The sequence below is a fragment of the Cimex lectularius genome, unplaced genomic scaffold, assembly GCF_000648675.2.
Source record: "Cimex lectularius strain Harlan isolate CLEC.00 unplaced genomic scaffold, Clec_2.1 scaffold124, whole genome shotgun sequence".
NCBI lineage: Eukaryota > Metazoa > Arthropoda > Insecta > Hemiptera > Cimicidae > Cimex > Cimex lectularius.
In genome coordinates this window covers 799,506-816,110 of record NW_019392703.1, presented here as the reverse complement: position 1 = coordinate 816,110, position 16,605 = coordinate 799,506, and the positions used below count along the sequence as shown (strand labels likewise).

At 30.4% G+C, this 16,605-nt stretch overlaps 6 protein-coding genes and 1 long non-coding RNA gene across 8 annotated transcripts; 2 read left to right on the top strand and 5 right to left on the bottom strand.

Moving 5' to 3' along the window:
• Positions 1-188: 188 nt before the first annotated feature.
• LOC106666310 lies at positions 189-2,155 on the bottom strand. The gene is made up of 4 exons (XR_001340407.2): positions 794-2,155; positions 622-732; positions 416-571; positions 189-342 (listed from the first exon to the last, which is right to left on the bottom strand). It is a non-coding gene; the product is annotated as an uncharacterized LOC106666310 (long non-coding RNA).
• Positions 2,156-2,454: 299 nt separating this feature from the next.
• On the bottom strand, positions 2,455-4,143 carry LOC106666309. The gene is made up of 5 exons (XM_014393394.2): positions 3,900-4,143; positions 3,745-3,841; positions 3,606-3,688; positions 2,898-3,057; positions 2,455-2,835 (listed from the first exon to the last, which is right to left on the bottom strand). Exons 1-5 carry the CDS (start codon positions 4,044-4,046, stop codon positions 2,594-2,596), a joined length of 729 nt encoding a protein of 242 aa, XP_014248880.1. The 5' UTR covers positions 4,047-4,143; the 3' UTR covers positions 2,455-2,593.
• Positions 4,144-4,312: 169 nt separating this feature from the next.
• On the bottom strand, positions 4,313-5,515 carry LOC106666369. Its single transcript, XM_024226208.1, has 5 exons — positions 5,271-5,515; positions 5,147-5,210; positions 5,006-5,079; positions 4,543-4,699; positions 4,313-4,470 (listed from the first exon to the last, which is right to left on the bottom strand). Exons 1-5 carry the CDS (start codon positions 5,370-5,372, stop codon positions 4,409-4,411), a joined length of 459 nt encoding a protein of 152 aa, XP_024081976.1. The 5' UTR covers positions 5,373-5,515; the 3' UTR covers positions 4,313-4,408.
• A 48-nt stretch (positions 5,516-5,563) lies between these two features.
• On the bottom strand, positions 5,564-8,247 carry LOC112126669. The gene is made up of 6 exons (XM_024226206.1): positions 8,012-8,247; positions 6,496-6,583; positions 6,329-6,423; positions 6,077-6,227; positions 5,931-5,990; positions 5,564-5,713 (listed from the first exon to the last, which is right to left on the bottom strand). Exons 1-6 carry the CDS (start codon positions 8,093-8,095, stop codon positions 5,709-5,711), a joined length of 483 nt encoding a protein of 160 aa, XP_024081974.1. The 5' UTR covers positions 8,096-8,247; the 3' UTR covers positions 5,564-5,708.
• Positions 8,248-8,363: 116 nt separating this feature from the next.
• LOC106666370 lies at positions 8,364-9,530 on the top strand. The gene is made up of 5 exons (XM_014393532.2): positions 8,364-8,733; positions 8,794-8,848; positions 8,916-8,974; positions 9,093-9,240; positions 9,370-9,530. Exons 1-5 carry the CDS (start codon positions 8,629-8,631, stop codon positions 9,429-9,431), a joined length of 429 nt encoding a protein of 142 aa, XP_014249018.1. The 5' UTR covers positions 8,364-8,628; the 3' UTR covers positions 9,432-9,530.
• Positions 9,531-10,149: 619 nt separating this feature from the next.
• Positions 10,150-11,594, bottom strand: LOC106666367. Its single transcript, XM_014393529.2, has 5 exons — positions 11,193-11,594; positions 10,946-11,030; positions 10,802-10,884; positions 10,399-10,555; positions 10,150-10,249 (listed from the first exon to the last, which is right to left on the bottom strand). The coding sequence occupies exons 1-5, from the start codon at positions 11,274-11,276 to the stop codon at positions 10,185-10,187; spliced, it is 474 nt and encodes a 157-aa protein (XP_014249015.1). The 5' UTR covers positions 11,277-11,594; the 3' UTR covers positions 10,150-10,184.
• Positions 11,595-14,297: 2,703 nt separating this feature from the next.
• Positions 14,298-16,358, top strand: LOC106666366. 2 transcript variants are annotated; one of them, XM_014393528.2, is made up of 5 exons: positions 14,298-14,484; positions 14,545-14,590; positions 14,689-14,756; positions 14,941-15,097; positions 16,288-16,358. In XM_014393528.2, exons 1-5 carry the CDS (start codon positions 14,383-14,385, stop codon positions 16,311-16,313), a joined length of 399 nt encoding a protein of 132 aa, XP_014249014.1. In that variant the 5' UTR covers positions 14,298-14,382; the 3' UTR covers positions 16,314-16,358. The 2 variants fall into 2 exon arrangements, with proteins under 2 accessions (XP_014249014.1, XP_014249013.1); XM_014393527.2 differs by lacking the exon at positions 16,288-16,358 and adding an exon at positions 15,285-15,495.
• The last annotated feature ends 247 nt before the right edge of the window (positions 16,359-16,605 follow it).

The window sequence follows — 16,605 nt, the reverse complement described above, 5'->3', positions numbered from 1 at the left end:
AAAAATATCTCAAATTTTGAAAAAGACAATTTTCATTTGGACAAACTCACTAGTCGAAATAAAGAGGAGAGGTTCGAATTTTTGTACTTAGAAAATGCAAATAAATTTAAACTTGTGGCCAGAAACTTTTTTTTTTATACATAGCAATTTTAATGAAAGAACAAATTTTGTATATAAGTGCATTGATTTATTGCATAATTAATTGTTAAACACGAGTGAATTTATAGAGTGAGTTAAAATATTAAATTTGCAACTAATTTATTGTGAGAAGGTAAATTTTAAACTTTATATTCATTGCAGGCTTTGAAGAACCATTAAGTATGAGTAGCTTTCATTTACCATCTAAAAAACCAAAAAAAAAGCAAAAACCACGTAATTAGAAATTAGGCTAAATAACAGGATTTCAACTAAATACCTTTTGGAATGTGACCAATGTTATGGCACTGCTGTTTTTGTAGTCATACACCATCGGTTTAGATGTCTGTCTGATCATCATCAACAAAATTTTCCTAGTTTCGACATCCATCTCATACCAGGGAAGTTTGTATAGGCTTTCGGATAAATTCAAACTCTGTAAAAACTTGATATTTACTGTCAGTTCTGATCAATAAGCATATTTACATTTTCTTGCAGTGATTCTCCTAGGAAGCATATGACAAATATGATCCAAACGAAGCAGTTGAATGGAAACATTGCTCCAAAAGCTACAGGGTAGTTCCTCACTTTGATTTGCTAAGACGACGGATATTTAAAAAGTTGATGATGTTGGAATATTATTTTAAAATTTACTTACTACAGTGGCAGTAAACACGAGGAGAGTTATTGTCAGGGTGCTTATCACATTTTGAAATACAAGCGGAGCTCCAAGCAAATTATTGACTTTACCTCTTAATCTGAAAATTGTCAGTTCTCAAAAAAAAAAAAAAAAAAAAAAATTATGCTGTTACAATATTTTAAACTAAAAGGGAAAAAGATTGCACTATAGGCAGATTAATAGCTATGTATTTTACATCCGCATTTTTTTTTTTTCAAATTAAAGATGCTCCTCTGTAGTTTTTTCCACTAATTTAAGAGAAAAATCTCAAAATTAGCACATTTTATAAAATAATGTTATAAACTTACAGAAAGTGTAAGAGGATTGAATTTTGTTCCTATTACTGCCAAAACGCATTTTTGAATACTCACTTTAAAATATCTTGGTGTTCTCTTATGATTTGCCTCAATTTCGCTTTATGATCGAAATTCTTGTTTTGAAAACATTCCCCAAGAGTTTCAATGTTCTTATTTATTATTTTCAACTCGATGTTGAGGTATGTTGAAAATACGAAACACATGCACTCAGTTCCTGTCGAGTGCCAAGTCAAGAAACCGGACCATACAGAGCCCGCGAAATATGTCAGGTAGTAACTAAGGCTTCGATGAGGGTTTTCACCAATGTAAGGGTCAGCAGGAGTTGGCAAAGAAAACGGTCTAGCTTCGGTGAAGAGAGCCAAGTAAAAGTCGAAAAGAAATGGCATGAAGCTATGGAAGAAAATAAATATGACGCATGTGATTAGATATAAGTTAACAACACGCCATAAAGGCTTTGACTCTTTATTGAATATCTCTAAGTGCCAGGTTTTGTTCCGTCTAGCAAAAAGATCTTTGAAATCTTTTATAACGTCGAGCACTTCTTTCTCCCTAGTTAAAAAATACAAAGCATGCTGAGACATTAAGATGCCGGCAATGGAGAAAAAAGCGTATTTGTAAAGACCTTCTATTCCTCCAAGATATACAGCGTAAAGTGCCAACGGCTCTAGAAGGGGTATGTAAATTGCTCTCAGCTGTTGAACGAGCTTCCAAAAAACGCGACACCTTTTAAAGGTCTGAATGTGTCCGCTGACTATCAAGACCCTCTCAATATCAAGGAGATCCCTTCGGCCGACCATTTTGATGAAAGAAGGATAGTACAGGCAAATTGATTTTCCAATATGGTACGGTAATGAGAATCAATTACACTCTTTCAATAATTGCTCGTAATTATACAAAATTGTTTTGTTTACTACATTCTTTTTTAGGCGAACTTGGAGCTTTAGAAGTTTGAGGGCTGAATTATTGAAAAGATGGATGCCGTGTTATAAGTTCAACTTATACATTTCTACATAAAATAAATTAAAACTATGTTAATAATAAAACTGTTCTGGTAAAAAGCTGTTAACAATTGCCGTATATATACAAATTAATAAATATAAGAGAAAGTAGACAAAATTGACAAACAAATTTCTTTGTTTTTTATTCTGTTAAAGTTATTCCAGCATTAGGTCAAACAATATTTTCTGTTTTTCTATAAATATGTAAATTATTTGCCAATTTTATTTTTCATTATTTTTTGTTAATAATAAGACCTCAGTAATAAATTGGTTTTAAACCTGTTTTAAAATTAATAATACGGATTAAATCAATGTACGAACAGACAAAATTGTTAAGACTGTACTTTCAAATAAAAACTCAGTTAAAAAATCGCATTTTTTAAAAATATACAATAATAACTTGGTTAAAAACAATAGGTTTTGTATACATATTAGTAACAACCCAGTCATTTGCATCGTTAAAATCATTTTGTTAATTCTATGTTGTTATGTATAATTTTTCTGATTGCTGAAATGTAGCTGGCTTTAGACAGAGCTTGAGAAACTTGACTCGGACTGTTCTCGCCATGAAGTGGTATGTAAATGACAAGTTGAGAATTTACGCTCTGTGCCGATGCTTCACTGCTATGTAATTCTTGTTTTTCACTGTTTCTGATAACAAGCTGGTGAAGCGTCACCAAAGCCACCATGTAAACCATGCATAAAACTTAAAACAAAAGAAAGTTATATTATTTATTTACATTCGTACGTTTAATCAATCTAATTTACCTATTTTAAAACTTGTCCAGCTCAGGCCAAGGGCCAAAATTTTTCTATCCATACGAGCGCTATATTGTACAAGAATGATGATAATGTCTGCAATGCAGATTATGATGACTATTACTTTGGATATAACAAAGATAGAGAGGACTGAAATACTGGGTGTTTCCTTGAAAAAACAACAAAAAGAAAAACATTTGACAGATATACAACATGGAAATGGTTGTACAATGCACTAAACTTTTTTAATTTTATTATGACTAAATATTTTATGATAGAAAATACAAAAATATTGTTTATTTGATATAAGGAAAAATTGTAAAGTATTTCCAAAGGCATTAGACTTTTTTGAATTGTGAGATTTTTTTGTGAAGTAGTTTGGTAGTTTCTAATCATCCTAGTTTTCCAATGCTCACTAGTTTGTCTGTCAGACTTGCTTTGACATACACACTGGTGGGTTTGAATTGCAAACAGACCACTATTACACTTTCTTAAATAGTTCCAAAAGACAGTGAAATTGAATCATGCCATAATCATCACAATCACAGTGATTTTTAAATATTTGATGACTATTATATAATTATTCACATTGTTAAAAAATTCTTTCATGTTCCAATATGAATTTTATATGATGTCGATCAATTTACAAATGCCAACTTCTACTTATTATTTATGGTTTTAGTTTTATTAAAATTTAAGAATTTCTTTTTACCATACCTTAAGTAGAGTAAAACAGGTCCTAATGGCCATGATGGCCCATTGTAACATAATTATGAAAGATATCACAAAGTATATTGAATCTGAAATCAATAACATTTGGCTTTTCGATTGCAAATATTTAAAACACTTTTCTTACTTGGGTATGCATAACCAATCAATGAACTCCGTTTTGCCAGGTAATCAGGTATTTCATGTCTCAAAATGTCGATGTTCATCTCAACCATGGCGACCAACTGGGAAGAAACAGGCGTCGTCTTAAATTTTTAATGTTTCAAAATTGTCAATTATTACCACGGTGACACATGCAAGTATTTGGCAAGCCGGCTTCGCCCAACTTGTGAAGATCCGAAAATGTGGAATGAGTTTCATGACCCTATGAGGGGATTCCCTTACGAGGGATAATAACGTTTTAGAATTCTTTGGACTCAGAGATCTCATTGTTTTTGTAAAGCAAACCAAACAAACATAACCAGCTGTTTGTTTTATGTTTAATTTTTAAAAACATTTTATTTTGAATTTGAAGCTTTTCACTTCAATGAGTTGGTATTTTTTTTAATGACTCTTTAATTAAACAAGTTCACCAAAATGGAAAAACAATGTCTATTTAGATTAAAATATAATTAAATTATCTAAACTTAAGAATATAAAGGTTCCCATTCAGAGAAATATTTTTAAATTTTATGCTAACATATAAAAGACATAGGCAAAGTTGCAATATTTTAATATAAGATTGTTAATCAAGTGACATAATTTTCTTTCTGTATTGACTCCTGCTGACTTTCACTTTCTGTTTCTTTTCCTTACAGCCCAAACTGTTGGTCATAATAACTGTAAACTACTACGAGGAAGTATGACATGATCACTGAAATATTAAAAAAAAAAATGTAAACGTTTGTAATTAATGTGTGAAAAATGACTTCAAGCAAAAACTTACGCAACCATAGTATCGCTCTTATGAGTAAAGATAAGAAAGTGTTAAAATGCAAATGTCCTTCCAAGAAATATATGAGTATAAAGCAAAGTTCAATAATCATCCAGATAATAGTACAAAATGCAATGACCAACCATATTTGTACTAAAACATTATTTTTCTGCAAGATAAAAATAAATTAATGCCACAGGTGAATGAAAAATGAAGCTAAAAATCCCTTTTTAACCTTGTTGTAGTTTAGAATTTAATAATAAATTATGCAATTTTAAATAATCATTATTGTATTACTACTACTATATGTCTTTATTCTTTAATATATATATGTACAAAGTTTACAAACCGGCAGTATATATTACAGAGTAAGAAAGACATTCCTCATGGTTTAAAACCATCTGAGGGTTATTGTATTACAATCATTCTAATTAATTGTCAAAATAAATGGTTATTTTTTTTACGATGTACTCACAGTGTATATTCCTACAAGTAGTAAAATTCCTGATATTAGAACCAAAACTGCACCAATCATTGCCGTTCCAAACACTTTAAAAAATAAACTTGATAAATCCAGGCATTAATTTATATTTTGTTTGAATTTATATCTACTTACAACTTCTATCATTGAGTTCGTGCACTGCGACTCCTTGGGCTGTCAAACCGAGGAGTGATAGCACCTATAGAACCAAATATCCTTCATGGACTCATATTTTTGTCAATGTTGAAATCATACTTACCACAGAAACCCAACCAATTATCTGCGTTCCGATTGGAAGCGTGTGGCAAAAGCAGCATGTTTTGACCCGAGGTAGCCAACTGCAAACCTTGAGGCAACTCATTTTTCTATATCTATAAACACAAAACTACTACAGTTTAACTTTACTAAATAAATAGTTAACAATTACAACACATGGTTTATATTAAAATATTTCTTTAATAAATGATTGGCACATATTAAAAAAAAAATTCAAGACAACTATTTCTAGCCATATGTTTGACTGGATAAAATTTGATAGTTGAAAACACTTAAAATATTTTCAAGCAGCAATATTGTATAAAATCAATTGAGCGATGTAGGATTTTTTTTCTGTCTTAATTATCAGCATCATGTTCTGGTTGTAAATATGTTCATATTCCAACATTGAACCACATCAAAAATAAGTTCATCTAGAACGTCAGTCTGCAACAAACAGTTTAAATTAAATTTCTACAATAAAAGTAATATTTTTTATTATCTGTTTCTGTAAAATAAAAATTGAACGACTTTTTTTTGTGTGTTCAGTTTGTCTAAACTAACTACAGAGTAACCTAATATATCACCTTAAAATAATTTTCTCTAGTTCTTCTTGGATTTTTTTATGTAAAAACTATTACCTAAGATTCCGAAAATGACTGACCTTCAGAATCAAGTGACAGGGAGTAAGAATTCACCACACAAACAAAATAAAGTGTGATAACTAAAAAAATGAAACAAATTTTTGTTAATTAATTGAAACTTAAATACAAATGTTACTAAAAACATAATAAAAAAAAAAGATCGTACTGTCTGTCAAAACAAAACGTATTATTATTGCCAAAAGCTGCACAGCTATTGAAGGCTCCGTAAAATATGATTCTATGGCATTGACTATTGTCTCAACTATGATAAAAACCAAAGTTATAATAATCCAAATCTTCATCAAATAACGGCTTTTCTGGAATATAAGTATTATGTTAAATATTAAATACGTACTTTCTGTCACTTAAATACATATAAACATACATAAAATTACATGATATGGTTATAGGGACCTACTTGAGAAATTCCAATCAATAGCAATATTGCAGAACCAAAGTTAATTAGTTGTACAATAATTTGAATAACCCATACAGTTTTTAGGCCAATGCTGTCTAAAACACAAAAAGAAACAAGTTTATGCTATTACTTTACATTATATTTAATTACACATAAGCACTTTATACCTGAAAATGTTTCTACTGCCTGTTTTTTAAAATAAACGTACCCAGCTAGAAGTAGACTATAGTATAAAATGCTGTTTAGTGCATTTATCTGAAATTTATTTTATATTTTGATTATAAGACTACTATTAAATGTATAAACTAAAGTGTCCAATTTTTAAACAGTTAATTCAAAGTTTACATTTCCAAAATTAAAACCGTAAATTTATATTTGTTATACAAATAAGAATGCAAAGAAAAACTGTTATAGAAATGAATATAGCAAAAATTAAACTGTATTCTTCATTAAAACTTATTGAATTGATAGCATAAAAATATAATTTATACCAAAGCAAGTGAAACATTTTATTTATATTTATTTGGAGTCAAAAGGATATTTTCTTATGTGCATAAAATCTTGTCTGTTATGTCCTATTAATATATTATTGTTGGTCAATACACTTTTCTTATGTAAATATTGAGTCCATATTTTAAAACTTGTAATAGAATCAAAGATCAGTTTGTTATAAAAAAAATCTTTATAACTTTGGCATTTTGTAAAATGAATTTATAATTAACTCATTGAAAAATATATTATTAAATATTGAATAATACAATATATTGAAACAATTTGAATACATTAAAAAACAAACGTGCGTTGGTCATTTCAGATTTTTCCCATAGGTTTTCACATCTTGCCATTTCCAGTTGTTCTGTATCAGTTTTAATATTAATTTCCTGCATAAAATGAGGGGATTTAAGGAAATGAACTGGCAAATTTGTAATTAAAATTACTGGTGAAATTACGGTTTGGATAAAAATGAGCATAGCTGGGACAGATGACCCGTTCAACAAAGCTCTCCCTACAAAAGATATATTTTAGCCTGAATATGGTACCACCGCTGTTAATAACTTTTGGAAAAAAAAGTAATTCGTGTCAAAAGGAGGGCTTAACGTCCAAATACTTGTTGGGTGGTGTGGACGAGGGGGGTCAACAACTTTACAATACTTCTTTCATACTATTCTCAATTAAAAAACCATGGGCTGTGCCAGGATTCGAACCCAAGACTACTAGCTTGGCAAATACAAGTCAAGCTCTTAACCCCTTTGCTACCACGGTTCTGAACAATTTTAGAAGACCAACCACTGAAGATGATATCTGACAATGAAAACCAAGATGATCAGTGACAATTGAGCTTCTTTTTCTTCACCTTGAGACTATATTTACATATTTAAACATTGAAGCATCATCAAGTTGATAATTTAACTCAAAGTTCTTTTATACATAAATTATAGTTTACGTGAGAAAGGTAATTTAAAAAGGAACACCCATATGTACAGATTTTTAAAATGTCTACCCACTTTCACTCCTTTATTTGTCACAACTAAAATTTACTCATTTTTATTTGTCTACTTAAAACTGCTCAAATGAAACTCTTTACTTAGAAAAGCATCATACATTGTTTTAAAATGATCTGAAAACTAACTAGTTAGACAATAAATCAATGATTTTTATTTTTCAGTTTAAAAAGCAACTTACAGCAAAACAATAACCAATCAACTTTGAACCGGTACACAGTGAGCAGCAGCAACAGCATTTTGATACAGTTGGAAATTTTTCCATTTCTTTGATATGATATTTAAAACTTGCCTTTTTTAATTCCAAATATTTTTTTAATCCAAAACTGCTCACACATGATTATTATCAGAGTAAAATTTTAATAGTGATAATAAAAAAGAAATAAAAAGATTAATGCTAACAAATCAATTCCCTTGTAAACTTTAATCCATAATCTTAAGTTGTCCTAAAATTAATTAAGTTTACGTTGTGCAGTAGTTGGCATAAAATTTTTAAAGAAGACATTACATTTTATATAGAAACATGTGTTTTTGTTATTTTTTTCCTTTTAAATAATCTAGTAGTTGTGTTTATTTAATACCTGAAATGGCTTTTAACTTTATCAGGACAACAGACTTTCTGAGAAAAACTTCAACTTCAGTTTGACAAAACTTAAAATTAATAATTTTCTGATAGGTATTGTTCAAATTTATTATTATAGCCACTGTCATTGGTTAGATACAGTTTGCAAAAAAAAACCTGATTTTAAAAGCCAGTTTCCTCTGAAAAAAGTTATTGTACAATCTAAGAAATTAAGTATGGCTACAAAAGGGGTAAATTTGTATTTCTTACCGAGGACAAAGCAGTGTTGCTGCTATCACTCATTACATGTTGGCACTAAAATAATCAGTTGGGTCTTCATTGTAAGTCTTAAAACATTTTGTCTCAATTGTATTCAGTAAGAACAAAAATTTTGTTTTCAGGCAGTAGGTTCAATTGCAATATTCTCTGCAAGAGTGACCCAACAAAGCGTAGGAGGTAAACATTAAAAACTTAGAATAAAGATTCTATTTCACTTGTGTCAATAAAAAATGTTTCGTTGTAGACTTTCCATTGCTTGTAACGCTTTATGGAGGTATTATTCTCATAACAGCAGTTTTTAACGTAAGTTTAATGTACTTCTTCCAAATTTGTCACAATAAGAACAATTTCTCTATATCTTTTAATTTTGTAACAATTGTTTGTACACAAAAACCACAACCAAAGAAAAAAAATGTTTTAGCACTCTTCATTATTAATCAAACTATGGCTAATATTCGCTGCTTGCATAGTACTTCTTTTTATAATTAATATTATAATAAATATTGTGGATATATCATTAAAAAATATGGATGCGATTGCGAAGTTGTTTGCTGATCTTCTATGGATATGTAAGGACCAATTTTATTATATTTCAAAGGAATTTAGGAGATTTTCAGTCTTCAAAATAATCTTTCTATGACTTAAAATCTCTAAATTTTTTAAATGATTGCTTATGCTTTTTAACTAACTCTTTCCAGCTGCATATTCATACGCATACATAATTGTTTATAACTTCTACGTTGAAGACTACTGGAATTAATACCAATTTATAAAAGAAACAGTTTGCATGAGTTTCAGGTAGCAAGTTTCAATGTTTGTATTGTACTTGGTAATAAATTTCTCAGATGAAAGTTTCTAATTGTTTTTATTATTTAATAGTATTTTTGAGATTTCCAATATACTGTTAATAAAAAAAATATATATATAAAGTGGAGTATGTCAACAGTATACAAATCAGCTAAACAAATTCTTATCAAATGATATTAAAAAAATTCATTAAAAATCACAGTATAGTTGGGAAGTCGATAGTGAGAGTCTGTGGGTCGGTAAATTCTTGCTCCTTTTCCTTCTTTGGGTTCCTCACTGAAGATGGCGCAATACCAAAACACATTTGAGTAGTTCAACAAATAGGTGCCCAATGCCAGTTCATAGTTAGGAAAGTCTGAATAGAAATGTTTCAAAATGTACGGTAAAAATTTCAATACTGATGATTTGATATTAAAATTCAATGATTAGTTGCAAATTATTCATTGCTCACTTGGTAATGTAACAATAATTGACAAAATTTAATAAAGTAAAAGTAGTAAAAATTAAAATTAATTGTGTTTATTTCTTTATTTGCACAGGATTAAATTACTGTTAGCCTGGAAAAAATCAGTTCCTTTAGTTTAAATAAGTATAAAAAAATATAAAAGCTCATTATGTCAATATTTTTATTTCTTTGAAACATTTTACATGAAAATAAATAAAAAAACGAGTTACATGTAAGTTTTGTTTATATAATAAAAGTTGTTCAATCATCTTCTGCTATCGACAAAGCGTATGAGTTCACCACCAAAAGTAAATAGAATTGAATTGCTTAAAATAAACAAATTATTCAATAGCATTAAGGAAAAAATAGCATGCTTAAATAATACAATAAAAAAGAAAAGTACTGTAAATTGCATTAAAGTATTGAATGATGAGAAAATATTGGTAAGATGAATATACATAATAAAAAATAATACCAAAATAGAGTGAATTTACAAAGACTGTTATCAATAACTCATAAAAAATTTCTGTATAAAGGAAATGGAGAATGATCGTTGTGACGAATACTAGTATTTCAGTGACCAAAGCTATGAAAGACAAGATAACACAAAACTTCAAAAAACACACATTTTTCTAAAAAAAATAAATAAATAAATAAAATAAAAATAAATAAATATATAAAAGTATTTTGTCACACTTCAATTTATTTTGTAATGACAACTTTGTAATTTAGACTTCATGATTAGTCCTAGAATGCTTAAAGAAAAGGGATCCATACTTTCAGGATAGAGATCCTTTTTTTAACCACTGTAGGACTAACCATGAAGTCTAAAAACAAAGTTGTCACTACGAAATAAACTGAAGTATGAAAGTACATACAGTGCATGCTCCAATAAGCATAATAAAGCCAAATATAGCATATATGCTTCCGGTAATTATTCCTACGATATACTTAATCTTGTCTGAAAATAATAGACAACATTAGCTAACAACATTCTCTTTTAACTTTGTTGAGTTTGTAACCAGCTTCAGAGAAAGGTGTATCGCGTCTGCCTATTCTGTTTTGAAGGCTATTTGCACACTTTGAAATGTAACCCAAGCCCAGAACCTGCAATATATTAAATAAATTTAATGTTTCATTATTTCTAATGGGGCAAAAATTGACACCTTGGGAATAAAACTTCCAACTCAAGATTTCTTTTGCTATGTGGCTTTGTATATTTAATATATTTCTTTTTAAAATTTTTATTTTAATATAAGAAACACTTACAAGTGCAATGACAGCAAGTGATATTGTTCCAGCTTTAAGTGAACAACAACAACAGCACTCTTTGACAGTAGGTAACCTTTTCATTTTAAATTTTCTTAATTTAAAGATTGAGTATTTCTTTCAAAAATTGTAAATATCCTCTACATTGACATAAAACTAAAGATAACTACTCCAAGCTAAAACGAACAATTTTGTAGTAAAAATAAAAATAATATGAATATAGATATATAAATCACATGTGTAATGTAACATTAATGTGTACATTGAAGTTCTCTCAATGCTGAAAAACCCTGACAAACAGAAATGAGACTAAATAGACAGGAATGGTCAGAAACTACAACAACCTGCAGATTTCAAGAAGAAATTTCACACTGTTACTTCAAAGGTTTTTTTTTATAATGGATACCAAGAACTGGAGGAGTTCCCTCCTGAGCACTGCAGCTGTACAGCTTATTGTACTTTATCCCTGGCTCCGTTTTTTGGGGCTCGCAACACAAGTGAGAATTTGAGCCCCCGGTGTGCCGGTGTTCCTCCATCAATGAAACTCATTTTTGAAGGGGGTTGGGACCAAATTGTCAATTTCTTTCAATTGCGGCTACTGGTCCCCTTAGGCGTCGGAAAAAGTCCAGAGGCAAAGGTGGGGATTGAACCCACGACCACGGGATCTACTAGCCGAGAGTCTGATGCCTTAACCACTCGGCTACCGCGACTGATTTACAACTTCTATGTAAAACAATTTGTAATGTAGAAATACTCTTCAACTTGAAGCGAGAATTCTGCTTATATCAATGGACAGCCATTTTACGTGTAATAAAGGATTAAATGAAAATAATATACACTTATATTTTAATTTTCAAAAATGTTGTTTGCTACAATTTCAGGTATTTTATTAATCCAGGTTGAACAATAGTAAAGACGAACAAAAGATTTTATAATAATTAAATGCTTTGATATGCAGGAATCTAAAAAAAAGAAGACTTTGTTGTCTAACTTCTACAAAAAATAGAATTTTCTTTAGTAGGCTGAGGAAATAATTCTATACCTTTTTAAGACAGACCTACAATGCTACAAATACAATTTTTTAAATTTATTTCTCTACATGCTCCAAAATTAGTATAACATAATTAAGGTACAAACGCAAATTTAATTTTGTAGTACAAAAAAACCCTGTAAAGTTTTCTTTTTTGATGAGGTGAATTTGGTAGCACAGCCAGATCGTGCTAGTCAGAGTGAGATGCTAAATGACCCTGGCTCTTACTGCCTCCAGCACTGGACAGTGAATTATGAGATGATCCATATCCTGAACAAGACTACCGTGTATGGTATATGCTAGCCGGCAATGGTGTAAGTCCAAATTTGTCCATGTATTTCTTGTTAGGTTCTTGTACAGTGTAGCATGATTCTCGTAAGGTTAATCTGACCTGTCCTCTGGCTGGAAAAGATTTCCTTTTGTTGAACTCTACTCTATGCAAGATTCCATTTTTTAATGGTTTTCTCAAAAAGTATTTCCTAATAAGTGAGAAGGATTATGTTGTACTCCACCAGTAGCTGGATGTCTTGTGCATCCTCTTTAGGTCTGCCTCTTATAATGCCAGAGCATCAAGAATGACCATATTTCGCTGATTGGTTGAAGCGCCGAACACTTCGGGAATTGAGAGAACCAGGGCAGTTGGTCGGAAGTTGTTCTTGATTGGAAGAAATTTGCAGACTTGAGCCATTAACTTGGATTCATCGCTTTCTCAACCTACAGTTTTTGTTGACTTCGCATCATACCTTTTTTTCAACTCCAGTGAGCCTTTTTGTTGTTTTTTAATTAATGAATGCATTTGGTTATTTATTTATTTAAAAATAATGTGCTGAAGCACGGCAGAGCCACTATTCCTTCATTGTTGTTCCTTTTTAAAAATATTTTAATTAAAGTCCTTTTTTTTTATATACAATTGCAATCAAATCTTTATTTTTTAATTCCTTTGCCACTATTTTTCGGATGGTGTAAGATCCACAAGAATTAGGTCTTAATTTTGTTTCGTTTCACATTAACACAACATAGTCCGTCATACTCTGAATTGCAAATTAAAATATTGCAAATTTAACTAATAAAAAAAAATTTGAATAATGTATTATAGCTTACAGAGGTTATAAATATTCATTTTAAAAAAACCAAAAAAAAAACAACACAAAAACGCTGTTTTTTTTTTATCAAGCTTTCAAGGAATTTTAGTACTTTACTATGGCTTTGAAATTATTATTAATTTAAATAAAACACAATATACTAATATTTTAATTTAATTGTAAGAGGCTGACACTCAGTCAAACTAAAGCCTGTGTATGTATCCAACATATAGATAAAGGTTACTTGGTGCACTCCACTTAACTGAAGTTTGCCATTTCTTGGATCCATATTGAGAGTTTGTAAGAATACCACCTAAAATGAGAATTTTGCTTGGGCACGGCGTGGAGTATCCAGGTCCCCTCTACCCAGTTACTGTATGTAGCACTTTATATATCGCTTTGTGTTTCTTTGTGCATATTGAGCCTGAATGTATTTATTAGTGTAAATGTATTGTTGAAGTACCGCATTGACCCTCAATTACAAGTACTCCACTTCTCTAAGTGAATGGTATTTAGATAGTAAAAATACATTTAAGAGTAAGGAGAGTGTGAATAGATCTGGTTTTGGAGACTGATTACGTTGGGGGCTAAAATGACCTAGCTGTTGAAAGCCTCTGGAGCCCAACCTCAGTGGCTGGACAAATAAGACTGAGGACTAGAACGCCAATCCCTGGGGTGGGCGATTTTCGATGCCTGGTGGTAATTTATTGTAAATTACTAAAAAGTTGGAATTGCCGGTGAGCTGTGGGAAGTTCTGGGTTTCACTCGATGTAGTTTTGTTTGAGTGTATACATACTTGAGCTTATATAAATCAGTAATATTCATTTCTAAATAAAAAGTGAAATATATGAAATATAAAAAGACAATTCTTTGAATATTTTCCTTTGTTAATAATATAGACATGAATGCGTTTTATTTTCTTAAACAATGTTTTAAAATTTTTTATTTAACCAAATTATGTCATGAATCAAAAGAGAAACAGATGTTGAGAAAAACATTTTGAATTAGGGTATGGACAATAAAAGACCAACAGAAACGAACCTCTGAACAATTAATTTTTTTTAATTTTACCCTGAATATGACTTGTCCTATTATCTGTTTATTTTATCCGAAAACACAAAATTTTTGTGTATGTGGTTCCCTGACAGCTGGAATAGCCATGATTACAACTTTTTATTTTGTAAGTCTACAATTTCATCAGAAATTTGATATAATCTAATTATTTAATTTGTTTGTATAGATTGGCTCTTTAGTTACAGCAGTTTATGCGGCCTCGTTCCATTATGGTATAAGTTTATGTTTATTTCAATTCCTTAAGGAAAAATCCATTGAAATTATTAAGATAAATTTTCCTCTATGTATTTAATATTTTTACTTTTACCAGGTAGTGACAAAATGTTATATTTATTGCTATTCATTGTAACTGTGTTCCTTCCAATAGCTGCATTGTCAGTGAGTATTGAAATATTACTATATTTTGATGACATAAATTTTAAATTGTACTGTTAAACTTTGAATTATAATTAAATTGTTTCTTTCATTACAAACATTTTTCTGTGCCTACACAAAAAGTATTACTTTGTATCATCTTTATCTGTTTCAACTCTTTACCTCTGTGTTTGTATTTTGTTTGCAGGGAAATCATGAGTTTGTTTTACCTTGGTTGGTGTATGTATTTTGCTTTGTTTTGTTACAAATTATTGAATGTTTATTAATGTTATTACTCTTGGTGTTTGGAAAACTTAATTTCTTAAAATGTCTCGAAGAACTGGTATTATCTGCAATCTTCATTGGTAAGTTTGACTTTTGTTATTTCTAAGATTTAACATTGGATTAATTCAATTTAAATCTTCCTTTCTTAACAATCATCAAGTTTTTATTACTTCTCTATGACCACTCTTCAAAATGCATTCCTTTTGTTTTTGTTTAAATAATAAAATCAAAGATATTTGAGAGTTGTGATTTTTATTGTTATTTTAGCACTCCATACATATTTTTTCATAGTAGTCTTCAGCTACTATTTAGAAAATGATGCACAGGCAGAAAAACTACTAACAGAAACTACGCCTTTAGAAGTGGTTCAGGTGTAGATTTAAAATTAAAAGTGACATGTCATTGTCTTTTTAATTGATTTGTAAAGAGGAAATTAAATAATAATTTAATAAACATTGTCATATTAAGAGTTATTCTGTTTTATCATACAATGACAGTTGCATAAAAAAATTGTGTAACATTTATGAATTTTTCTAGTTTTAGAGCAGGTATAGGACATACTTTTCTCATGGTAGTGTTATAAAGTATTCCTATAATGCAGGGACCTATCATGATGGTCCAAGGCTATGCCGGCTCTCTCTCTCTCTCTCTCTCTCTCTCTCTCTCTCTCTCTCTCTCTCTCTCTCTCTCACTTTTCTTCTATATCACTCCTACTTTTTCTCTATCTCTTGCTCTCTATCTTTCTTTCTTTCCTGTTTGCCTTGCACTCAACCTCTTTGTTGTTAAAGTAAAAGAGGTTGTTTGTGTCCTAATTTGTGAGATTTTTTAAAGATAAAATGATATTCATTCTTCTTTCATTTTGCCTTTCATCTTTCCCTTTACTCTGTTTTGTTGTTGTTGTTTTTCTCCTGTATTACTCCTATTTTTTCCTTCCCTCTCTCTCTCTCTCTCTCTCTGTCTCTCTTGTGTGTGTATGTATGTGTGATGTGTGTGTATGATGACATGAGGGAAAGATGTCGAATTTTCCTATTGCCACTGACTCATCCACTCAAAACTATAACACTTAGGTAAAAACAGATTCGTCTATACAGATATATATATAAATATCTTAGTGATGACTGATGATGAGAAGGTGAATGCAATGGGGGAATATTTTCAATCAGTCCACCTTCTCACCACCAATCAAGGCCCACGCTATCTTCAAAACGCTGTTACTAATCAAGTTAAGAGATTCATGGCAAATTGCACTAACCCTTTTTTTCCCCAGCAGTGCAAGATTGTCACTCCCCAGGATAGTCGGGGGTACATACACGAAGAAATAAAAAAGCACCAGGTCTGGACCGAATCGCAAATACTACGCTAAAAAACCTTCCAAAAAGAGCTCTGGTTCTTCTGACTCACCTCTTCAACGCCATCCTTTTCTTGGGGTATTTCCCGAAGTGCTGGAAAGTTTCCAAAGTGATATATATTAAAAAACCCGACAAGCCGCAAGAACTTCCGCCGAGTTACAGACCTATCAGCCTACTCAGCTCTTTGAGCAAGATCTTTGAAAAGGTGTTAGCAAAAAGTATCGAAATTCATCTAGTCA